The 26,106-nt window shown below is 40.4% G+C and overlaps 2 protein-coding genes across 5 annotated transcripts in view; both read right to left on the bottom strand.

The window, feature by feature from the left end:
* Positions 1–1,325, bottom strand: part of vaspb (vasodilator stimulated phosphoprotein b) — a 49,457-nt gene extending 48,132 nt beyond the window's left edge. For 2 of the 4 annotated variants that reach the window (XM_080428628.1, XM_080428627.1), the window contains exon 1: positions 755–1,325. In XM_080428628.1, coding sequence (XP_080284754.1) covers positions 755–759 — 5 coding nt within the window. In that variant the 5' untranslated portion in view covers positions 760–1,325. The remainder of the gene's footprint in view (positions 1–754) is intronic. The other 2 variants (XM_080428625.1, XM_080428626.1) reach the window with 2 other exon arrangements.
* A 10,342-nt stretch (positions 1,326–11,667) lies between these two features.
* Positions 11,668–19,317, bottom strand: snrpd2 (small nuclear ribonucleoprotein D2 polypeptide). Its single transcript, XM_080428634.1, has 3 exons — positions 19,183–19,317; positions 17,294–17,473; positions 11,668–12,095 (listed from the first exon to the last, which is right to left on the bottom strand). Coding segments are annotated over exons 1-3 (357 nt in total). The 5' UTR covers positions 19,185–19,317; the 3' UTR covers positions 11,668–11,920.
* Positions 19,318–26,106: the final 6,789 nt, after the last annotated feature.

Genomic DNA, 26,106 nt, shown 5'->3' with positions numbered 1-26,106 from the left:
AAAAGTAGAAAGTACTCATTATGCATAATGTCTCGTTTGACATTTAGTTATGTCTAAAAGTTATAGGTTATATGTCTAAGTTATGTCTAAACTGTCTAGCAGAATAGCAGAAGTTTAAATAGGGCTGAAGTGGTTCATGTATGTTTTGTAATGATAAACAAAATCAGCAAAGTAACTAAAGTTTTCAAATAATCGTAGTGGAGTAAAAGTACAATATTTGCCTCAGTAGAAGCACCTCAAAATTGTACTCAAGCACAGTACTTGAGTAAATGTACTTAGTTACTTAACACCACTGCCCTGACCTCTGAATGTTTCTGATTCAGACAGTGAACTGGTGGAGCTGCTGGGAGTACCGACACAAACAGAAGTTTCTAACTGGCACTGGGAGCTGACAGACACCTATTCAATTCATTCCCAGGATCACACACACAACAAAAAGTGTTCTTCAGAACACACAACGACACAACAAGAAGCCACACAACGCCCCATTGATTAAATATTATTAAAACAAATCCACTGATCGTTAAGTAAAAAAAATATATGATTTCCAATGATTTCCTTCAAATAAAACACGTTGTATAATGGGCCATCCTTTGTGCATTGTGGTGTGGACCGTTCAGAGTTTTCCATGCAAAAAACTATTGTATAGCAGCAGCCAGCAGGCACAGGCAGCAGTTCAAAAACACACAGAATGTAGCTTTTCCAACACAATGAAAGACAGAGAGAGAGATCCCATTTGACCCGCTTTACCCACCTCATTGTTCCACAGAGTGGAGATCAGATCCTCTCCTTGTAATGCAGTTTGAGCCACTTCAGATCTGAAGCCCGGGGAGCCGGGATGAAGGTCACTATTAAGCAGCGAAACAGCGAAAGACGAAAAAACGACAAAAACCGGCGACACACATCTGATCTAAACCCCCCGCAGAAACCACCCCACAGTATGGGAATAAAGAAGGAGCACACCTCGACGGTTTCCTGGTTGTGTGTGTAGGGAGGAGGAGGAGGAGGGAGGAGGGCAGTAGGAGAGAGGAGGAGGAGGAGGAGGAGGAGGGGGGAGTGGAGTGCATACAGTAGTGGAGCAGCCTGCTTGTCAACTCCAATCACTATCCCACACTCCTTTTAGAAACCAACCGACCAACCCCTCCAAAAAACTACAACTTCGTCCACTAGATATCACTTTATCGCGGCCCGATTCCTTTCTACACGTTCACACTGAATGCGGAGTTTCGCTTCGCTTCGCCCCACACACAAACACATACACACATACACTCCTCTTGTCCCGGTTCGGTCGGTCCGGGTCCGTCGTACTAGCGACTAGCAGAGTGTAGAATATGTAAATCCATTGCCGTCCTCCTCCAACCCGCCGCCAGCTTCAAAGTAGGCTAGGCTCTCTCATCCCAGGGTATTATAGCCCCGCCCCTGCGTGGTTATTGGTTAACCGCACCACACCGCGCCCTAGCGGTCGACTGCGTAATGTCAGGGTGGTGTATGGGTTTTGTATGGTTTTGTTCCATACATAGACCCAGTGGTGGAAAAAGTACTACTTTTTTTTTACTTTAAGTAAAAGTATCAATGGTGGAAAAAGTACTGAATTCAGTCCTGAATTCAAAATGTACTTGAGTAAAAGTACAAAAGTGTTTGGTATAAAAAAATTACTTAAAGTAACAAAAGTAGAAAGTACTCAGAATGTCCTATTTCACAAGTTTTCAAATGTATGAAATGTATTTAAAAAGTATTTTGAAAATAGCAGATCTACAAGTTCACAGTGCATCGCAATGCGAAGCATTGGGAGCTTGTAGATCTGCTATTTTCAAATGGCCGAAATGTATAGGAGTGGTTAATGTTTGTTTTGTAATAATAATCTAAATCTACAAAGTAACCAGTAACTAAAGTTTTCAAATAATTGCAGTAAAAGTATAATATTTGCCTCTGAGATGTATGGAGTAGAAGTAAAAGTACAGACAATTGGAAATACTCCAGTAAAGTAAAAACAAATGTTTTAACAACTGTGGAAAGGAGTTATAGGCCTACATGACATAAATAGCCAAGTTCTCAACACCGTCATATGCTATGCATTCCTGCAAGGCCCTATTTCCTGCTAATGAGGAAAGAAGTAGAACGGGAGACAGTGGAGGAATGCATTACGTCTGCATGGCATGTGTAAACACTGAGCTTTCACAACACACACACACACGCACGCACGCACGCACGCACGCACGCACGCACGCAGCACACACACGCGCACGCAGCGCGCGCGCACACACACACACACACACACACACACACACACACACACACACACACACACACACACACACACACACACACACACACACACACACACACACACCAGTTGACCCTTCTGAGCAACTGTTAATCTGTGTCACAGCTATAGATTTCGAGGGGCCATGCTTTCTGCCAACACTTTCCTTCAAGGAAGGCACTACTACTATTATTGTTGTTGTAGGATATATTTTATTATTATCATTACTTCTGTTTGTATGACTTCTTATTGTATTATTGCATTATATTATGTTAGCATGGTGGCACAATTTTGCGGAACAACTCCAGTCTCATCAACATTTCGCTGCTTGTATGCTTGTGTATGTACGTTAGTGATGAATAAAACCTTGATTCTCGATTCAAGTTATACTTGTACAGTTTGGGAGAAAATGTGTGTGTGTGTGTGTGTGTGTGTGTGTGTGTGTGTGTGTGTGTGTGTGTGTGTGTGTGTGTGTGTGTGTGTGTGTGTGTGTGTGTGTGTGTGCGCGTGTGTGCGCGTGCGTGTGAAGTGGTGTAAAGTAACTAAGTACATTTACTCAAGTACCCTACTTAAGTAAGATTTTGAGGTATTTTTTACTTTAGTGGAGTATTGCCAATTTCCTATACTTTTACTTCTACTCCACTACATCTCTGAGGAAAATATTGTACTTTTACTCCACTACAATTATTTGAAAACGTTAGTTACTAGTTACTTTGCAGATATAAATTATTATATTATAAAACATACATTAACCACTTTATCCATATTTTATACCTAGGCTATTTGAAAATAGCTGATCTACAAGCTCACAACGAGTGAGCTTGTAGATCTGCTATTTTCAAACATCTTAGTTACTTTTACTTTTGGTACTTTTACTCAAGTAATATTTTGAACAGAGGCCTTTTACTTGTAACAGAGTATTTCTACATTGTGGTATTGAAAAAAATTTAGTACTTTTTCCACCACTGCACACACACACACACACACACACACACACACACACACACACACAGACAGACAGACAGACAGACAGACAGACAGACAGACAGACAGACAGACAGACAGACAGACAGACAGACAGACAGAGACACACACACACACACACACACACACACACACACACACACACACACACACACACACACACACACACACACACACACACACACACACACACACACACACACACAATGACATTCCCAGAAAGTTGCTCATAAAGTAGTGGAAGCTCACAGTGTAATTTAATTGTAGGCCTCATCCTTCCTCCCGTTGATCTTTATTTCCACTGCTTGACGTGAGTCACTCAACCCATCTCTCTGTCTCAGACAGAAGACCTGTTGAATAGACAACACTTATATGGTTTTATATGGGATACATAATGCATATATTTGAGGGTGGCCATTGAGGCCAGACATAGTCAGTCTATGGCCAGGGTACAGGAAACAGTGACCTAATAGACAGGTGCTGTGTAAAGGATCCCTTTTGTCAAGACTGAAGTGTGTGGGTGAAGAAAGAGAGAGAGGAGTGGTGTGCTGGTCATCCAACCACAACTCCTTTGTTGAAATCTTGTTTTAGCTCTTTCTCTCTCTCTCTCTCTCTCTCTCTCTCTCTCTCTCTCTCTCTCTCTCTCTCTCTCTCTCTCTCTCTCTCTCTCTCTCTCTCTCTCTCTCTCTCTCTCTCTCTCTCTCTCTCTGTCTCTCTCTTGGAGTGTTTAGTAGTTTTTTGTCTATGTAAAGCTTACATTGTAAACAGATTCTCCTGAGTGCCTATCTCGTCAATAGTCCAGAGCCAAACTCTGAAAGTATCTGTTTTTACTGTATGGTGAAAAGACATACAGTATAAAGGGATTTTATTTTGTTTAGATAAAAAAAAAGGAAACACACACATACAGCTCAGGCCCTTAGATACATTATTTGCATTTTCTCATAATTGTGTCCGTAGGGGTATAAAGAGCATTCAGTGGAGCTATGAGTTTGCATAGAGTTGCAGATATTTAGTTATACGTACAGCGTTCAACAATAGTAATCATCAGAGTTTTAGAGCAGTAGACAAATATTAATATTAAACTTAAACATGACAGTGACAATGACAACCAGTTGTCTTCATACCACCTTAAGCTTTATGCCCAACAAGTTCAGTGGTTTCTCCCAGGGAATAAAGGGAATTTTGAGAGTAAACTTGCATGGTCAAGAAAACAATACACATGAGTTGGAGGCATGAGCTTAGGTGTTACTAGAGATGAACGTGAAACAAACTTTCACATTCTTTCACATGTCTGCTTTGCAGACAAACACAGAAATTTGAAAGTAGAAATTGTATTTTTACAAGAAATGTTATGCACACAGACTGGGCAAGATGTCATCAACTACAGTCACTAGACAAAGTGACTTAACCTTAAAGAGGTGGTGCCATGGTTTTGCACTTTTTCAGTTTTTCATGTGTCTATGAGGTTGATAGAACTTCATTAAGCCCCCTGGTGTTGTTTTTATGGTGTTTTATGTCTTCTCTGACTATTTTGAGTTTCTTCCTGGAGGCTGAAACCTTGAGGGTCAGAAAATCACGGCACCCCGTCTTTAAGTAATGTAAGAGTCTGGCCTTTGTACCATTTACATTTTCAGTATTGCATTCCATCTTTCTTGAAAGGAAAGGAATGTGTTTGGAGAGGATAGGGTGTGTGAGGGGGAGAGGGTCATGACTGTGTTTTAAGAGGCCTGGGCTGCTGTCCAGATAACTCCAAGTGACATGGTCAGAAATGAAGGTCCTTGTGACGATGACACAGGCCAAGTAGGCTATAAAAATGAAAAACTTAGAATGAAACATGTTCATGAGAAAATGCATCATCGTGTGTCACACAAGCTTTGAGTGACAGTGTCCTTCTTGGAGTACTTCTGGGTCCATTCACTACACTGAGAAGTGATCCTAGGTGCCCACTGGACCCTAAAACAATGTGGGCACCTCAACGTTACATTGGCTGCTTTTACCAAAATGTGAAAAAAAAAACAACAACAAAAAGAACGAATAAATGTATGCTTTGGAAAATGGTCGGAAGTAATGTAAAGTAGCCATTTGAACATGCACGGTACAGTACATCATAAAATTTACCCTTCAACTTATTGTTGTTAAATGACTGCTATCACAGGTTTTGTAGCAATTTGTAGCAGTTGTAGAAGTGGGCCTTAAATGTAATGTGCCTGCTTGAATTTAATTTTGACCCTCAGCCCTCAGGTCAAAATTTGTGTCAAACCGGAAAAACATATTGTGTCAAAGGTCGTGTCCAACTTAGACACAAGATCAGGGAGACCAGAAACAACCACCCCAATTGTATAAGTTGTATACCAAATATATACATTTGTAAAATAAATGCAGCCTAAATATATGATAAAATATTTAAAAAATCAAATGGTGCCCATTGTTCTCAGGGGCCCACTGTTCCGGTTGTCCACTAGTCTCGCGTAGCCAGACATCAATTCCACAATCTCCGAATATGACGGAGGCATTTGAAAATGAAACAGTATGGCTCGCGAGACACCTGTACTGTATCCAGTGGTGTAAAGTGACTAAGTACATTTACTCACTGAACTGCACTTCACTGAATTGAATACAATTTTGAGGTAGGCTACTTTTACTTCACTGGAGTATATCAAATTTTCAATACTTTATAGCCTACTTCCACTCTACTACATCTCAGAAGCAAATATTGTACTTTTACTCCACTACAATTATTTGAAAAATTTAGTTACTAGTTCTATTTTTTATATTATAAAACAAATATTAACCACTTTAGCCCTATTTTAGGCTATTTGAAAATAGAGACGATCTGCTATTTTCAAACATTTTAGTACTTACTTTTGGTACTTTAAAGGTAGGGTAAGTGACATATATATTTTTTGTATTTTGTTTAAAAAAAAAAGGGTTAAAGTACTACATTCTGATAGTATTGAGTACTTCTTCCACCGCTGCCTGTATCCATCCTCAAGTATCGGCACGCCCTCTACTGGGTACTTCATGTAATAATAATGTACAGATAGATTTTTGTTTGGGTCCTGCACACAAAGTGCCCAACCCTCATGGGTTCGTTTATAAGACACCATTTTACACTTACAGCATGTTTACAATGTATTCACATAATACATTCAATTACATCTCAGAATTATACAGAGTGTTCTGTCTTCTTTCCCAAGCTTGACAAATCTGCCACAACAAAAGCTCCTTTAACAAAACATATCAGAGTTTTTCATAATCATCTACCTCAAGGAAATCACCACAAATAAGAAGACATCTTGCTAACAAATACCTCTCTTATATCATCATATTTAGAGCAATAAAAACGGTATCTCTCTTGATCTGGAGTGGCATTAAACCTGCCAGTCTAACGGTAATGTTCCTAATCCTGACCGTATTTGTGCAGAGAGTGAGAGAGATCGTTGTCTTTTCACATAAGGTTCTACAGTGTACCTGTCCTTTATGAGACAATAAGTACATGTATTACTGATGAATTCCTGTAGATGGAGGTATGATACTAACAACTTCTACAGAGCGCTCTCTAAAAGCAGCAGTAGCTAAGCAACATACAAAAATACCTTTTCCTTTTCTTTTCTTTTACTTTCAGTTAAATAAATAAATAACATGCATAACTGCTGTTTTATTTAATTATACAGACAGAATACAGAACAATTGAATTACATTAAAACTATTATGTACATACATTATATGTACATAATTCATTCATTTCATTTGTACAATCTGTGCAGTGGTAGAGAGTATGTATATAACTTATACAATTGGGGTGCTTGTTTTTGGTCTCCCTGCTCTTCTATTGAGACATTTAGATCCTGTGTCTAGGTTGGACATGACCTTTGACACAACATATTTTTCCGGTTTGACACAAATTTTAACCTATGGAGTTAGCTCAGTGGTTAAATGTCAGCACTTGCGCAGAAGACTTGGGTTCAAATCTGGGGTAACAGGAAAGTTAGACTGTAGACTTTTTTTTTATCATACAGGATTTACAGTCTATAACTTCGAGTAGGCTATTTACCAGTGGTGGAAAGTAACAAAGTACATTTACTTAAGTACAATTTTGAGGTATTTTTTACTTAACCGGAGTAGTTCAAATTTTCAGTACTTTTCCCAGATTTGATTGGACCGGATCCGGGCCAGATGTATGCCAAAATCCGGTCCAAATGTGTAGAACTGATCCGGCCCACTGTCTTTCTGCACAATGGGCCAAATCTGGTGTGGAGTCTCATTACAGGTCCGGAACAGTTTCGGGCTAGAGCTGGCCCAGGATAGCAAAAAAACAAGTAAATATCTGGCCCAAATATAGCACAGATACGCAACTCAAATCTTTAAAGTCAGACCAGCACTGGACCAGATGTACGTATATAGACATACTCAAATTTTTAGCCATTAGGCCCAGGTTAGCAAAAAACAAGTAAATATCTGGCCCAAATATAGCACAGATATGCAACTCAAACTTTACAGTCAGACCAGCACTGGGCCAGATGTACGTATATAGACATACTCTAAATTTTTGCCATTTGGATAGCTTTTTTTTTTACCTGAAAAAATAATCTGTAAAATACTTGTCAGCTCTGGTAGTCAAAGCAAAGGCCCCTGGGCACCATTGGCCCTGTTGGCCCCGGTCCGTAATAATCCGCACATGCCTGTGCCCAGCCATCATCAGCTGTTTGTAAATAGCTACCTGTAAATTGCTGGGTACTTGATCTGTTTTGTTTTGGCTGTCAGTGAACTTGTCCTTGCAGCATTACGGCACTTTGTCATTCACAATCACACAGAGAGACGAGTGACTGAGTGTGTGTTTATACCTACTCTGCCACTCTCTCTCCACCTGGCCTCACAGCTTTTGACACCGGGACCGGGGATCTGCTTGGAAACAAACTGCGGTGGCTCCGGTTACCGGCCACGATCGATGGTGGGCTCATAAGGTGTCGCATTGCTCGTGGGGGTCGGGTATCGACGCGTGGCCGATCGCTATCATAATCACACTTCCCCTCTTATCGTGCCTTCTGAATAAAACATCTCCCTTCCTGCTGTGTGGATCACTCATCCCGAAATCTGGAGGGAAATGGGACTTCTCCAAGTGTCTTTATGAGTAGGCCTACCCTCAGGAGAACTTTGATTTTCAACTTGAATACTTTAACACGTTTGTCTGGATGTCAGTCAGTGCACCTGCCCTTTCACTATGCACTTTGTCAATCACTATTTGGCACAAGGAAGTGCTGTTTCTCTTGTGTGTGTGTGTGTGTGTGTGTGTGTGTGTGTGTGTGTGTGTGTGTGTGTGTGTGTGTGTGGTAAATGGGTGTGTTAGGGCCCCAGGATATTTCTTGAGATAAACCCAGCCCCTTTGCTACTTGATCTCCCTCATAAACTTTTCCTCATAACAAGGCAAGGATATGCCTAAAGCAGTAGTCAAAATACACCAGAACTACACTTGATTAGAGGAAATAGTCATCTGAAGGAGGTCACAACATGGGTCACACATCCTATGAATGCTGTCCGCCTATGATAGGAGTCCTATAGCACATTGGTTCTTAAAGTAGGATCCGGGGACCCCCAGGGGTCCTTGGGGGGGTTCCCAGCAAAATGTGTTAATATAGCATAATAGCATAATAAACCACTTTAAGCTTTTATACTTTGGCTATTCAAAAATAGCAGATATACAAGCTCATAGCGCGGCACCGAGTGCCGCGCTATGAGCTTGTAGATCTGCAATTTTTGAAAAATCGTGGAAATTTGTGCAAACCTTTGAATATGCATATTTTTAAAGCGAACATTTGCTTTTTCAAATCTTTGCTTCTGATACAATATTTTGAGATGGGGGTCTGCGGCCATTCTGGGGGTCCTTGACATGAACCACTGCTATAGCATAAAGCTTCACCTGAGACTCAGAGAGCTGTAAATCAGTGAGGTGGACAGACAGACACACACACACACACACACACACACACAGTCACACACACACACACACACACACACACACACACACACACACACACACACACAGCAGTATGACAGATGTGGTCAAATGTGGTTATATATATATATATTTTTTTACAACTTGGTTAAAATGTTCCTGAAGTATGCGGACAAGTGGTTAAGGCGTGTACACATAAGCTCTGATGGCTGACAGCGTGTCCCGGGTTCGATTCCTGAGCCAGGCACACAGCATGCTTGGATTGAACATTGGATTGTTAAGTGCTCCACACAACACTTGTTCTTGCCATCTGCAACCATGCACCTACCAAGTGCAATTTCTACAGTATATGTACGTGCAATATCCAATAATAACTGTAGCATAACCCACGCAAAATTATTGCAATGCAGTAATTCTGAGCAACGTGATACCTGACTTGTCTCATCACAGTATACACATCCAGCAGTTCACCTGGTCTGACCCTGTACTCCTTATATTCCTATTTTTACTTTCATACAGTGAAAAGAAAAATATACAGTAAAAGTATCAATACTGCGATGTAGAAATACTACAAGTAAGTAAAAAGTTCGGAATTAAAAATTTACTTGAGTAAAAGTACAAAAGTATTGGTATCAAAATGTGCTTAAAGTACCAAAAGTAGAAAGTACTCATTATGCAGGATGTCCCATTTCACAAGTTTTCAAATGTGTAAAATGTATGAAACCTTTTGAAAATAGCCGATCTACAAGCTCACAATGTGTCGCATCACGACGCATTGTGAGTTTGTAGATCTGTTATTTTCAAATGGCCTAAATATATATAGGGCTGAAGTGGGTATGTATGTTTTGTAATAATAATCCAAATCTACAAAGTATCTAGTAATTAATATTAATAATAGTAAAGTTTTCAAATAATTGTAGTGGAGTGAAAGTACAATATTTGCCTCTGAGATGTAGTGGAGTAGATATAAAAGAATAGGAAATTGGAAATACTTAAGTAAAGTAAAAATACCAAAAAACTGTACTTGAGTAAATGTACTTACTTTACACCACTGATTTTTACTTTTATACCATACTTTCTATACGTTGTCCCTCTTATCTGTGAGGTATATACAGTTTTACTTCAACGTGTCAAGAGCACCAAGTCAAATTCCTATGTGAAGCTACATTATTAGGATTTATTTGGTTGTCTGTGAATAAGCACTTTTTGCAAGGCCAGTTAAATCCAACCACAAAAATTGCAGTTAAAAGTCCACGTGCCTCCTCCCATGCTCCAACCATGCACACTCCCTTGTCATCATGTACAAGTGACTAAAAAGTAACAAAAGAGGATGACCTCTGGCCTAAAATCAAATGCAGGAATCAATAGCAATCGACTTTCTATAACATTTATACATTATAACTGGACAAGAGTAATATAGTATAATGTATGTTATACACACTTGATTGCCAAGTTTGGCAGCGCCTACAAATTGAGATTAGGTGCCCATCACCATTTGAGGAAAAAGTAAGCATTCTAGAAGCTATTAAAGGCAATTAACAAAGTGGGCAAGATGGGCCGAGCGGGAGAGTAACAGCCTGTAATTGAGAGAGAGCAGGGTGTGAAGTGACAGTCAGCACATCTGGTCTCATCAATAATGCAGCACGCCTTTAAACGGCAGTTTGTCGCATATTGAGCGCTGCGGACTGAAATCAAGCCCCGACACCTTAGATGCTGGCATGGGAGAGGGGGGGTGGGGGGGATGACAAGAGGGAATGGTGGGGGTTTGGAGGCCGATTAGGATAGGCGAGATAAGGGAGAACGGGATGATGGCTCTTTACTGTAGCTACATTTGTGAGGGAACTCACATGGCAGCGACCCATTGCACTAACTACAGTTATTGTACAAGAAGTCTAGATGTCTCACTTTTGCTTATTGATATTACATTACCTCCTCTTTCCCTACACCATCTCCCTCATCTTTACTGCTGTTTCAACAAGGAAAACATAAAAACGAAAAATAAAAAGACTGTTTCCCCCATTCCTAAAGTACTAAGTTCCTCTTAAGACTTCGGGCTCCTGCCAGACCTGTTGAAAAAACACCTCGTCACCCAAGGTGTTTTCCCGAGGTGAAATCTGCTCCAATACCCATGCCTCCCACTACCGCATCATGGCAGTTTATACAGTGCAAAATGCCTTCCTCGTTGCATCATACAAAGTGCCAATTTAATTCCTGGATATATTTAAACTACTGTGTGTATTAGCTTAAGTTGTGTTGCTTTGGCTGCCCTATTCTTTTTGGACAGACAGGGGGAGACGCCACATAGGGAGAAAACTGGCTCGTTTTGAAACAACTGCTTGTAATTCCCCTTGTTAATTGGTCGGGCCACATATCACACAACGCAGCTTTAAGTATATCATAATATTGATATAGAACAGAACAAATGCACTGGCTGGCACATTGAAGAAAATCTTCTCACAACACCATATGCATTACTCCTGTCACTTTTATTATTAAAATGAAAAAAGACCAAAAAGTTCTAGACAAAGCAAAACAGCTCATGACTCAGTGAGCTTAAATTTGCCATCAAAAGCATACAGATATAATGTTCCTCACATAATGATGACATGTCATTAAAAAAGGAAAAGGAAAAAAAAAAACTTCCAACAATGACAGAACACTGTCATAACATGGAAGGTGTTGGTGACTACTAATATTTTGGATGAACGGACGAACAGAGTTTATTTTCCAGTAATGAGGGGATTTCTCAGCACAACAATGACAGAATCGCCTCTGAGGAACATCTTGGAAATGTAGCGGTCCTTATTCACAGGCTTGGACTTCTTCTTTCCCTTTCCACTCTTTGGGACTTCCGTCCACATCTCCTTCACGTTCTCCAGGACCATGTTGCAATGCCTGAAACGATGGAACAGGGAACAAAATGAGGGGGTTTGTTTTTCCAAGTCAGGGGTTAGTCCTCTCCCCTTGTGACTCATGGACAGTATGAAAACTGTGCGTGTGTGTTCCATATAAAGGTCAAATCAAGCAGTTGTATTGTCTCATACTAGAGGTGGTGAGTAGGGTCAATTATACATCAGAATGTATAATTTTAGTATGCACTATGGTGAGACCTGGTAATTCAAGTTCTCCCTTTTTAGGTTCACCTGCTTCTGTTTTGCACCTTGTTCTGGGTTTAATTTTTTTTCACATGTAGCCTACTATCAGACCAACTGGGTTGTTTATTTATGTGATCGAAAACATCCGAATCTAATTTCACCTTCAAATTTAAGTCAACATGAAATGGTATTCTGAGTAGGGTGAAAACATTATAGTGTTCCAGCCGGAAACCAACATCAGTCGGCAGAGGCGTACGCTCATTGGGGCCAACGAGGCCATGGCCCGGTCTGTAAAACCCTGCTCCCCCAGGGGGAAAAAAATCAAAAAAAATCAACATAACATTAGCAGCCCCTCACCCTTTAAGTCGCCTTTGTTTTCAAATGGGGCTCATTTGCATTCGGTCGAATTGTTAATGAGTGTCCATTAGAAAACCAGTTTCGCCGTCAAACCGGTTCTCCATTGCGTAGAGACGAGCACCTCTCCATTCAGAAATGTAATAGAGAATAACCGTCGTCCTGAAACACCCTGCCCCATGTCTAAACCGGCGGCCTCGGTCCGCGGAAAAAAATGGGGCAGTGTTTTTTGGGACGAGCGTTCCGTTTTCCACCCGGAATGGCTCGGTAATTCTCAATAGACTTATCAGCCGTTGTTGTGCGGTTTAAGAATGTGGCCCGGTCAACGTTAGAACCCACCATACGCCAGTGTCAGTCGGTTAATTAACAGTTAACCAAAGATGTTTTTTTATCATTATTTTGGGGGCTTTTATGCCTTTATTGACAGGACAGTAGGCTGTAGGGGTGTGCCGATTTTTTCTAATTTCACGAAACGATACGATATTGGGCACACAACTTCGATACGATACGCACTTTATTATGAAAATATATGGGGGAGAAAAAAAGCAAATGCAAACAAATATCTGTTTTTGCATTATTCAGACTTGCAAACTTGTAGCTTTTCAGCTTCCACTAGCCGTTTTGAATCCAAATAGGGCAATAGTGTGACACCTGACCCGAAAAAAAACAACATGTTGTCACCCTTTTCACCTCTGGCTGTTTGCATGCCTGATTATTATTATTGTTAAAAAAATAAAAATAAAGTGTTTATAATTTTTTTCAAAACGATATTTATTTTTTCCAAAACGATGCATATCGTCACGAAAACGTATCGCGATATATCGCGGGACGATATATCGGCACACCCCTAGTAGGCTGACAGGAAATGGGGAGAGAGAGATGGGGAGTTACATGCAGCAAAGGCCGTCGGGATCGGGCTACACTGAGCCTAGGTGCCTGGACCGTTACGCCAGCGGTCCAGGCCCAAACTTTTGTTTTTAATGTACTAATGTATTAACGTTTAAAAACGGTAGATATTTATTTCGGCTCATTTAATTACATGAAGTGCATTGTAATATTTCTGCGCACGTTGAGATTAGAAAGATAGCGCCTAAAACAGCTTTCTTTCTGCACAGGTAGATAAAAATGTCAACATTTTCTAGTGCGGAGTCTGATGAGCATAAGGCTCGCTGCTGAGACCAGGAGTACAGCCGCTCTGAGGGCCCAGACAACCCTAGCAAACGCAGATAGCGTCTGCCTGATAGGTCTGGGGAAATGGAGGCTGATTACCTTCCATCATGGCCCATTTTTCTCCAAATAACTTAGCTCCTTAACTCCATGTCCAAGGAGCAGCTGCATTGTGTTCTTCTTTGCGTATCCATCTGTGCGTAATGGATCACTTGGAAGCATGAGTGCATTTAGCATGCTCCTGTTGCAGGGCTCGAAATTACGACTTTTTTGGTCGCATATGCACCTGAAATGTAATCTGTGTGACCTCAAAATATATTTGGGAAAAAAACGGTTTGACATTTTTTTAAATGCTTATTTTTTCCTGTTCTCAGTTGGACATCCCACCCCTCTGTGCATTCACCAGAAGTCAGCATGTGCATTGAGCTGACAGTGACTATTCTAACCAATAAAACATGAGCTTTCATGTCCCCAACTATTAATGCTGATTTTTTAGATCGGTTAATATGCCTTCTGTCACTCCCAGCCTTTTCCTTTCATCGCACTCCACAGGCTTCTAAAGTTAAGCTACAGAGCTTAACAGATAAAATAACATGAGTTATGGAAAGTGATATAAAAAGCTCAAAAGATGAAGTGACCTTAGAAAGGAATAGGAGATCCAAGCACTCGAAAAATGTGGAGAGGAAGTAAACTGAAAACATTTAATTCTATTAAAGATTGCCAACAGTTACGGTATGCATCAGGGCGAGAGAGATGAAGTGATCTATTGTAGATTTCTTTAGTAACATAAACGCTACAAAAACAGATATGGTCGCTGTGGATGTTGACACCATTAGTGATGGTGATGCAGACAAACCTGTACCAAAGAAGGCTTACACTTTTAGGAGAGAATGGCTGAAGGAGCTTGAATGGCTTAGGTTTGAGAACGGTGCAATGCACTGTGTACACAATAAGAGCACTGGTTCTCAACCTGTGGGTCGGGACCCCCAGGGAGTCCCCAGATGACAGTGAAGTGACAATTTAAGGACTTTTGAGAGCTTTTTTTATACCTCAAACAAAAGGGAAGAAATAAAAGACAATTACTGCATCAAAAGTAATCAGCAAACTATACTATAAAAACTGGTCTAACATTGGCCAAATTGTCAAATATTATAAGAGGCAACATTTTTTTAAATAGCCGCTCTAAAAGCTCACAACGCCTTGCATTGTGAGCTTGTAGATCTGCTATTTAAAAAAAAATGTATCTGTGGAACCCAGTCTAACAAAACGTAATGCCTCAACTCCAACAGGTTGTCAGAGTGGGGGGTCCCCAGTTCAAATATGATTATTTTGAGGGGGTCCCCAGGTAAAAAATGATTATTTTAGGGGATCGCGGCCTGAAAAGGTTGGAAATCCATGCAATAGAGCAGGTGGACTGCAGCTAACAGTGCGTTTGCAATGTAATCGAAACATTACGCGTTCTCACTTCTCACCGTGTCAGAAAGTACATTTTCCTGAGTATTTAAGTTGAGAAACAATAGGAGCCGACTGGGGAGAGAAACTGTCTCCATCTCACTCCTGCGCTAAGCGTGTCTGTGTGCGTGCCCCACTGCCATCGCTAGGCAGATGTCATAGGAGAACGCACGGCTGGCATTTTACAGCACATGTCTCTCTTGAAAGGGTTTTAAATATTCTGAATCATTATGTAGCCTATTGAGAAATGTATGACAATACTAAAAATATGTTTGTGAGTATATGCATTATGGCCAATGTAATCAATGTTATACTTATATACTGTTGTGTAAACAACCTCATACACGTTACTGTATTTATAGGGCATAGCAGTGGCAGCCATTTTCTGGTTCCACTTCAAAATACTCAATGCATTTTTCCCATTGACATTTCCAAAAATATTTATATCAATTCATTTAAGCCTAGAATCAAGCCATCCAGGGTCCTGGTGAATCATGACCATAAAACGTTTGATTCTGTGAAAATACGTTTTTGAAAAACGGCAAAACAAAGGGTATTTATTAAATATAGTATATCATATAATTAAATATAAAATCACAGAAAAAAAATGTTTCATGGTCATGATTCACCAGGACCCTGGATGGCTTGATTCTAGGCTTAAATGCATTGATATAAATATTTTTGGAAATGTCAATGGGAAAAATGCATTGACTATTTTGAAGAGGAACCAGAAAATGGCCGCCGCTGCTATGCCCTATTGCAATTATTTTATAACTTAGAAATTCAAATTTGAATTATATTAAAAATGAGCTATCAAGGTGAACAAATGAAAACACAGGTGAAAATATGACTGATTGGAATCAGTGAAGAGATGGGGGGTTGAGGGACAGACAGCCAGGACACTACATTTTAATCTTGGCCCCAGATTATTGCATGAAGCCCCACTGGTGGCATATCATGCATTTTAAGGCTATTTTTTACCATTTTATGTTACTTGTCAAATGTACACCTTTTTTATTAATACAAAAATATATTACATAATTATCCAAAATGTTGCTGGTGCTCCAAACTGTAAATTGGGAGCACCAGCGCTACCAAGTAAAAACATGTATTTCTCGCCCTGTGCTGTATTTGAGTGCATTCTCACAAATTTTACAAATAACTTTGTCATCGTTCTTCTTTGCGAAAATAATGGTCCAATCTACATAATGGTCATTTTACTTCATTCTTGGTCTCTCTCCGAGTCTGATCCCAGTGCGGAAATGCATCTAGGCATACAGTATTCTTTTTTTTCTTTTTTCAAAAAATAAACAACTTACAATCTGACCGGTTAGCCCTTTGCGACGTATTTTTTGTGAAACAGGAGATGTGCGAAAGAAATATAAACTATTCTAAAGGGTTTACATACTTTCAAGCACCACTGCAACTTGGAGTCACCTTTCTGAAATGTCTGATTTGGAGTGAAATTCAAAATGTGGACTTAAACGATATTTTTCATGACTTTTATTGGTGAGAGGAATGTGATTTGGTGAGATGCCTATCCGTGAAACAAAATGTAAGCACTGGCACATTATTCCTTGGTTATCCAGAATCCACATTTTTTGTATGTCATACATTTTATACAAAAGGTTGCAGCTAAATATATATTGTTAAAAGAAATAATTCAGATTATAGGCCAACACTGTACACCTCCAAGATTGAAGGACGGTTGACCTCAGAATGCACTTGTTTTTATCTCTCGCTGTGCTTGGATGAGGATGGTCTTTTATAAAGCTTACTTTTTTATGAACCATTTAGGAATCTGTTCTTTTGCTTGCTTCTTGTATGCCTTCATGCACAATTTTATCGAGAATTTAGTTTATGTATTTAGTGAACTGAACCATGCTGCCTTTTTGACCAGGACTCACTTGCAAATGAGAATTCATCTCAATGTGGTTTCTCAGGTTAAATAAAGAACAACAAGTAAAGCATCAGACTGACATCTTGATCGATTAATGGCTGATTGACCCCCAAGCCAGAACATACCTGTCAAAGGCCTTGACTCTACCAAGCAGCTTCTTGTTGTTGCGGCAGTTAATGAGGACCTGTGTGTTGTTCTTCACCGACTGTGTGAGCACAGACAGGGGCCCTGTGTTGAACTCCTCTTCCTCTCGTTTCTGAAGCTCCTCAGGGGTCATTTCTGACTTGGGCTTGGTCAACAGACTCCTGGAAAACAAAACATAACGACAACAATAAATTGAATAATCATGAAACGCAAAGTTGTGCCATTTAGAAAGCACATGGGGTAAATATTAGGAAATTAAATTGTTTTATTACCCAGTGTAATTTTAAGTCACTGGGTCATATTCTTTCCCAATGTGTTATATTCAGTGGAGAGATGTATGCATATTGCAGATGTATGCATATCCATGTGGCCAGCTGAACCCCTGAAGTAGGTACTGTGTCAGTTCTTATTCTTACTCAAGGCCACTGACCAGTGTTGCCATGTCGGCTTATAATAAGCGACTTTGGGCTTCTTTTTCTGTAAAGTTGCTTGTCAAAATTGGTAGTTGCGGCCTGCGTTTCTTTGGGCTTGTTTCTAAAGTGCACTTGCTTATTTAGGCTTACTTCCAAATGTTTTTATTATTATTTAAACCAGTGGTTCTCAAATATTTTTCATTAAAATGTTGTATGCCCAGGGAGCATTTGTGTTGAATGTTTCAAAAACGTTCCAAATATTCCACATTTAATTGCCACGAGTTTTTGAAATTAGCAGATCTACAAGCTCACACCGCGTCGCATTTTGACGCGTTGTGAGCTTGTAGATCTGCTATTTTCGAATAGCCCACGCATATAGGTTTAAAGTGCTCATGTGACCTAAGTTGCTTCTTTTGGGCTTGTTTTACTAGACCTGTTTGCTTACTTCTCTCACAAAATAAGGCAACACTGGCACTAACAGGGGACGATATATTCAGTTTATTCAATGACCAGCCACCAGCAGGCTACCTCTACCTGACGGTATAACGGAAACAGCAGGCAGGAACTACTGCATACAACTAGCTGTAGAATACAACTCTCGTAGACGTATTTATGATTCTGGCGTTTTCAATCTACGTACGAGAGTTGTAGGGTTCCCCCCCCCAATGGACACAGGGGCTTTCAGCACTATACCCCGTAGACACTCCAAACATGTACAAATTGAAAATAAAAGGTGCTTACCCCCACGCCCAAAATGTTAACTCTCGCTACGGGGTAGTAGTTTAATGTAATAATCCATATCTTTCAATAAAGAAGTGTTTTAATGCCGTCTGTGGCCGATTCTGTCGGAAGTTCCAAATGTGCGGTAGTGACGCGCCCATCTGGTGAGACCCGGAATTACACTCAATGTAAACAGGAAGTAAACGAGAGTAAAAAAATGGCGTTAGGACACAGACGGCATTAAAACACTTCTTTATTGAAATATATGGATTATTACATTAAACTACAACCCCGTAGCGAGAGTTAACATTTGGGGCTTGGGGGTAAGCACCTTTATTTTCAATTTGTACATGTTTGGAGTGTTTACGGGGTATAGTGCAGAATGTCCCTGTGTCCATGGGGCGTGAACCCTACAACTCTCGTAGAGTGAAAACGTCAGAATCATAAATACGTCTACGAGAGTTGTATTCTACAGCTAATGCTGGGCTAGTAAATAACATGCCTCATATGCTCTGTGAACACCGGTTATGGTTGGTTGTTTGTTACGTTAATTGCATTATCTGATGAATGACGATAAATGGCAATGTTAACAACACAACACAACCCTCCCATTACATTAGCTTTAGCTAACGAGCATGCTAACATGCTAACTAGCAGCTACAGCTCTCTAGTCGCTGGTCTGGGTGTTGTTCTCACTGCACTCGTGAAAACAAAACACACTTATTAAATATACTCACATGATTTCTCTTGAACAGGCAGTGTTTTCGAAGTTAAAACGTAAAGAGTTCGAACACTGTCTTCTCTTCTGGATGCTTCGGTCTGTTGTTCATTCAACGCAACTGCAACGACGGACTCGTGTTGTAATGTAAACACTGCTTCCGAGTCAAACGGTGGGCGCTTGAAATTGCAGGAATGACTTCCGGGTAACTTAATTCCTAGCCATTGGTTCGCATGACGCTCGTCTGTCACAAGCGTCATGGCACTACTTGTTCCTGGTTTTTAAAATGTCTACATTTACAACTGGTACATCTACATAAACGTTCAAATTTCAAATATAAAGTGCTGACTCCACGACCATAAATGTAAAAAGTTTGAACGCCTGGGTCTAAGTACCCGTATCTTCTGTATTGTTCAATCAAAAGTATTTTAATCTGATTGGTGGCCATTTTCTCAGAATTTTCTCATATGCTTTCAACTACGCGACCCTATTGGATGGGAGGTGTACTGCAATCTGATAGATTATAACTCTATGAAAAAATGAGTAAAATGCTTTTTATTGGATAATACGGAAGATACGGGTACTTAAACCTAAGCGTTTTAGCTTTTTACATCCGTGGCCGTGAGTTAAGCACTTTATATTTGAAATGTGAATGTTACTGTAGATGTTCAGGTTGTAAATGTAGACATTTCAAAAAACAGGAACAAGTAGCGCCATGACTGTCTGTGTCATGATATGACAGTCATGTTTCAGGGCTACTAAATTCCCAATGCATATTTACATTTGAATGACAAATTTCATCAATAATATTAATAATGAAAATAATAACAATAGCAATAGCAATAATAAATAATAATAATTTAATATTTAATGTTATAAACGTCTCTGTTTCATGCTTTTGTTTATGGTTAAACATTCAATAGAGCACCGAAGTCCTGACGTCACTCGTTCATCCCCAGGTTTGCGGAAGTAATTTCTCTATGGAGAATAACATTGGGTCATCTTAGAATCGTCTCATATAAGAATTGTGGTCCAAAAATAAACACCGCGTGTCGGCGTTATTGTCAGGGAGGAGGTTCTGTATAGTTTATGATAGTCAGTCACTTATATTTGATACAGTCTGTTTCTGGCGAAAATGTAACTAATTTGGCGGAAGTAACATTAGCGTTTTCTCACCGTCAGTTGATGCTTCATATCCATAAGAGTCAACCCGCCGTGGTCATTTGTTTATTTTTGGAACACAGTTCTTATTTGACGCGATATTAAATACGTCTATGGGATTCAGAACGGGGGTGGAAAACTGCGAACCAGGTAGACAAACAAAGGATGTGTAAATGACGTCAGACTTCGGCGGTCTATAGCACCTAATTATACATTATGTTATCATATATTAAAGGAGTAGTTCACCCCCCAAAAAAATTACACACCCCATGAAGCATTCATGGAGATTTTTCCTGAGCCAATAATTTGATGATAATAATAAAGACCCGGCCTAATGTATCCAGTAGGAGACATGAAGGACTCTTTGTGTCTCCTACCGGATACAGTGATATTCAACTGGCGGCCCGCGGGCAAATTCCAAAAAATATATAAAATAATCTTGGATGGTTGGTTGCACAGGATTTTGAACGTCCTTCATCACTGTTAACCAAAACTCATTAATGGTTAAGCGGCCATTATGTGCTATAGTACAACATCATGTCCATTGTTATGTGCTATAGGTCCAATACAATAATGGACAATATCATGTCCATTTTGGTGACGTACTGCTTCATACTGCATCTACGCATTTTGATGTTTGAGAAGATAATATCTGTGCCAGACCTTTATACTGCACAGGATTTGATTTTGGATTTTGGAACCAATTAAGGACCACTTCACTGATTTTAAGCACCATGCTCATTTTAAGATTGGTCAATTTCTGCCTACTTTCATTTTCATCTTAGAAAGAGGGCTCAGTTCAGAGAGAGAGAGAGAGAGAGAGAGAGAGAGAGAGAGAGAGAGAGAGAGAGAGAGAGAGAGAGAGAGAGAGAGAGAGAGCACAAGCTCTCATGAGTCATGATGCGTTTCATGAACCATTAGGGTGATTAGAGTGATGGACCCACTCTAACCTCACAAATAGGTACTAGCTACAAATTGAGGGAGATGGCATGTAATTAGCCTCACATGGCCAGACTTTTTCACATGACACACTGCTACCAAGGTGCAATTTTGCAAAGGCAGATTCGTCTGGACCAGGCTAGCATGAAATGGGTGAACTGAACTGCACTCAAAACTCACATTGTGCTCTTCCCTGTTGATGTGCTACTGAACATGTAGGGATGTATATTTTGTCAAGGTACCCAACATGGTGAAAAAAGTTGAGACTAGCTACTTGAAAGTTACATCATTCTGAAAGTGTAGTGAACCTAGTCACAAGCTACTTGGAAATGTAAGACACAGTGATGTGTGAGATCATTCACCTGACAGAATGGTGCTGGGACAAATTATCCAGTCTCTTTATAGCTTTAACATTTTCAAAAAGTTAAAATCAGTTAATAAAGCGAGGAGAGAAACAAAAAACACATTTCTGTCTGTTTTGTTTCTTTGCATGAAAAACCTGATATTTGTACTTTAAGTAAGATCTGTTCTCTTACTCAAGTATGACTTCAAGTAGCCTACTTTATAAACCACAGTTTATTTATCTATAACTTGCAAGGCAGAATTGGGCAGCGATAATGGAGCAGCTTTGTCACTTGGCGGCTAGACGGCTACCTCCAGGCGTCACTTTAGGAGGAAGTACCTTTGCACCACAAAATAAATAAAACAACATAATAAATTAATCGTTTAACGAACCAGTTACACATTTCTTAACGTTTTCCGGTAAAACCATGAACTTGGCCCCCAACTTCAAGTAATTTTACAATTGTGGCCCCCTGCCTAGTTGAATACCATCATAAATTACAGTGTAAAGTCGTTCAAGCAAGACACTCAAATGTATTTAAAGATGTTCAAAAGGCCGCCAAGTGTTTGACACAGGTAATTAATCCTTATTTGTATTGTATGCAGGTAACTGACATCTACAGATAAACACTGACCATTGTATCTTAGCTGCTGATGGACACTCGGTGATGGAAGAAGAGACAGCCCAGGGGGTACAGTGTGTTGGAAGACCAAACAGACAGGTCTTTGTATTGGTGTTTTATACAGACACAACAAGAAAGAAGGAAAGGTGTACATGTGAGAAGAGAGAGAGAGAGAGAGAGAGAGAGAGAGAGAGAGAGAGAGAGAGAGAGAGAGAGAGAGAGAGAGAGAGAGAGAGAGAGAGAGACATAGATGTGGCCTACATTATCTCCACAGCAGCAATGAGTCATTGAGAGATTGGCTTTCCGACAAGAGACAGGCAGACGCCTGAGGGTTCTACAGCCCACGAACCTTATTTCACAGGGTGGCGAATCTACCTGTGGAGGCCACTTCTAGCTAGGGGATAATTGCATCCTCTGTGCTGCCGAGAGGGCCCAGGGAGTAGGATTGATTTCCATAAGGCCTATCTTTATGAACCGCACCTTATTCAGACAGAAGCCTTAAAGTCTGATTTATACTTCGTCGTACCACGGTGTATAAATTAAGCCTTACACTTGCCCCTCTTCACTCCCTTCTCTAACTTTAATGGGGGGGCCTGCCATAAGTCACAGATACATTCCTCAAGAAGGCTCTGATGCAGCATGCTTGTAAAATGAGCTTCTCTATATAGCTTTGTCACTGTGTGTGTGTGTGTGTGTGTGTGTGTGTGTGTGTGTGTGTGTGTGTGTGTGTGTGTGTGTGTGTGTGTGTGTGTGTGTGTGTGTGTGTGTGTGTGTGTGTGTGTGTGTTTGGAGAGTAATGAATTACTTGTAATGGGATTGCCTTAATCTGATTATCAGTGGTATCTGTAGTTGTTCACAAAAGCCTCTTTTCCATCACAGCTTAAGCACGACACTGTCCAGTACAGTCCAGAACCGCACCGCACCGCTTCAAAATGTCTTGCGTTTCCATTGCACAAAAGTCCCCACTCGCAAAATCCCCACCCTCCCCTCCCCTCCCGAAGGAAATCAACGCCCCTTTCTTTAACACACCAACTTAGCCTCAGGCTACAGGGTTAGCCTAAATGCTAGCGTGCTTCCTCAGAGCTAGTTTGGCTCTTAAGTTATTATTTGGCCATGTTCACCCTGACTTTAATCTTCGCTATTGTTGGGAAGACCTGTGTGGTGTCTAAACACGTTGCCATCACTTATATAAAAAACATTATTAGCGTGTATCGTCGCACATTCATTGTTGCCAGGTTTAGCAGAAAAAAATAAGCAATCAGGTCTATGAAAACAATCCCAAAAGAAGCGACTATCTACGGCCAATTGAAAATAGCAGATCTACAAACTCACAACACGTAGCGATGCTACGCATTGTGAGTGTGTGCATCTGCTATTTAAAAAATATATATACATATATAATGTTGACAAATACATATTAATTTGGGGGTCTTTGACATGAAAATGTTTAAGAACCACTGGTTTCAACAACATATGGAAACAAGCCCCAAATAATCAACTACATTTTAGAAACAAGCAGTGGTGGAAAAAGTACTCAAATGTTTTACTTAAGTAAAAGTATCAATACTGCAATGTAGAAGCACTCTACAAGTGAAAGTCTGGAATTACTTGAGTAAAAGTACAAAAACTATTGGTATCAAAATGTACTTAAGGTACCAAAAGTAAGTACTAAAATGTTTGAAAATAGCAGATCTACAATGATGCGATGCGTTGTGAGCTTGTAGATCGGCTATTTTCAAATAGCCTAGGTATAAAATAGGGCTTAAGTGGTTAATGTATGTTTTATAATGTAATCATTTATAGCTGAAAAGTAACTAGTAACTAGTAACTAATACGTTTTCAGATAATTGTAGTGGAGTAAAAGTACTACCAATATTTACAAGCAACTTTACAGAAAAATAAGCCCAATGTCGCTTATAATAAGTGGACATGGCAACACTGCAACCGTAGTGTTTACATTTTACAGAGACCTGAGTGGTCAGACACAGCTGTGAGCCGACCAATCAGCTTTATCACAGCTTTAGCCCTGCTTAGCCCAGCTCAGACCTACCCAAGACTGGGTACTTTTTAGGCACCAGTTTAGTACCACTTACACACCACTCTACCCACTTCATTGTAGTGGAAACCGTCGCTGTGGTGGGCGGTGTGGGGTGGGGCTAGGTAAGTCCATGTATATGGAAAGCCGCCTTTATACTGAGGAAGAAAGACGGATACAGACATCAGATTACAGACACTAGGGGAAAAATGCATTTTATGACTTACTTTGTAACAATATCTCGAAACTGAATGACGAATTATACAATTGGCCTCGTTCATTTATTTTTGCTCATTAAAATGATTATAAATGAACAGGCTCCAATATCTATATTTTAATGTAAAAACGTAAATTCCAGAGTTAAGACAATCTGAAAGTAGGGTGTGTGTGTGTGTGTGTGTGTGTGTGTGTGTGTGTGTGTGTGTGTGTGTGTGTGTGTGTGTGTGTGTGTGTGTGTGTGTGTGTGTGTGTGTGTGTGTGTGTGTGTGTGTGTGTGTGTGTGTGTGTGTGTGTGCATGCGAGCGAGCGTGTGGGTGTGTGTGGGTACATGGATGTGTGTGTGTGTGTGTGTGTGTGTGTGTGTGTGTGGTCTCTCTGTGGGCTCTCTACATCAAAACTATTCTGACCCCCGAGTGTCTGGTGTCTTGAAAATCACATAATGAGACCTGTCCATATGCTGATTTATTCCCTTGTACCCTGTGGTAGTTCACTACCTCTGCAGCACACGGTGTGGTGATTTAGAGCTCTAGGGTTATTAGCATGGTGTCTGTCAAAGGAGGAACTTATTTATTACATTAGCAGCAAAACAGTATCACTTTACACCTGCCTGAAGTCATACCGTTTAGGGCCAAACCTGTTGATTCACAGCTCCATCACCCTCTTAGTGTCTCAACCACAATTATTCATTCATGGCAGTGATGAAAATATTGTTATTATCTTTGTATCTATCTAGACCCTGAGTTTGCCAACACTGTCGCTTGTGTGTGTGTAAAGTTACCTGATCCAGCCCATGTCTCCTCCAACCACAAGCGACTGCATGAATGAGACAGGGCTGGGAGGAGAGGTGGCTGGCTGGCTGACTGGAGACTTTTGATAAAAGCCTCCTTTGTTTAATGGAGGCACCCTTCCAGAGAGCTGTTCTAATCTCTAACACACGCGCGCGTGCACGCCACGCACCCACGCACGCACGCAAACACCTACTCGAACACCTATTTTTATTAATGTGCTATAGCCTATATAATATCTCAGAGGAACCAAGAGGAAAGGAAAGGTGAGACAGAGTTCAGCGGGCAGGTGATGTCATATGGCTGGGTGAAACCGTAGACGTTAGATCAATAAGATGGACTGAGATGTGATGTCTATCTCTCTCTCTTACATCACAGTCTGCAGCCTCCAGGCTGCTACCTGCTGTTTCACCTACACAGCAGCACGGTCTCTCGCGAGTCGCGACAGAATCTTCTGCTGTTGCACATTTGAACTTTTGATTATCTTTAAAATCACCAACTGCCTGTAATTTGAGCATTTCAGCAAGTATATGATCATCATGAGTTCATGACATGCACGGAGTTGTGTCCCATTTACAGTGTGGGTGGGTATAAAGCAGGCAAGCAAGATTCTGGATTTGTTGGGAAAAAGTCTCCACACTTTTGTTTTCACGTTACATTAATCTCCGAATTAATTCAATTTAGCGCAACTGCATTATACCAATTATTTGTTTACTAACATTGAGACTGGACGCACAGGTGATTGTTTCACGCAATCAATTCCCAACCTGTTGTTTCGGGGTGCGCTGGTTTCAGCACACCCCAACCCCCTCTTTGTGTGTTGGCTAGTGAGGCGCGTC

Source organism: Gymnoscopelus braueri (genome assembly GCF_963280865.1).
Source record: "Gymnoscopelus braueri genome assembly, chromosome: 5".
In the NCBI taxonomy this organism is placed as follows: Eukaryota; Metazoa; Chordata; class Actinopteri; order Myctophiformes; family Myctophidae; genus Gymnoscopelus; species Gymnoscopelus braueri.
This window is presented reverse-complemented; position numbering and strand designations above follow the sequence as displayed.

Bases quoted from the DNA above. Each gene is read 5' to 3' on its own strand.
- snrpd2 (XM_080428634.1), bottom strand. The intron at 12,096-17,293 runs GTATGTTCTGGC...CCATCGTTTCAG, and splicing joins AGAGTCAAGGCCTTTGACAG to GCATTGCAACATGGTCCTGG.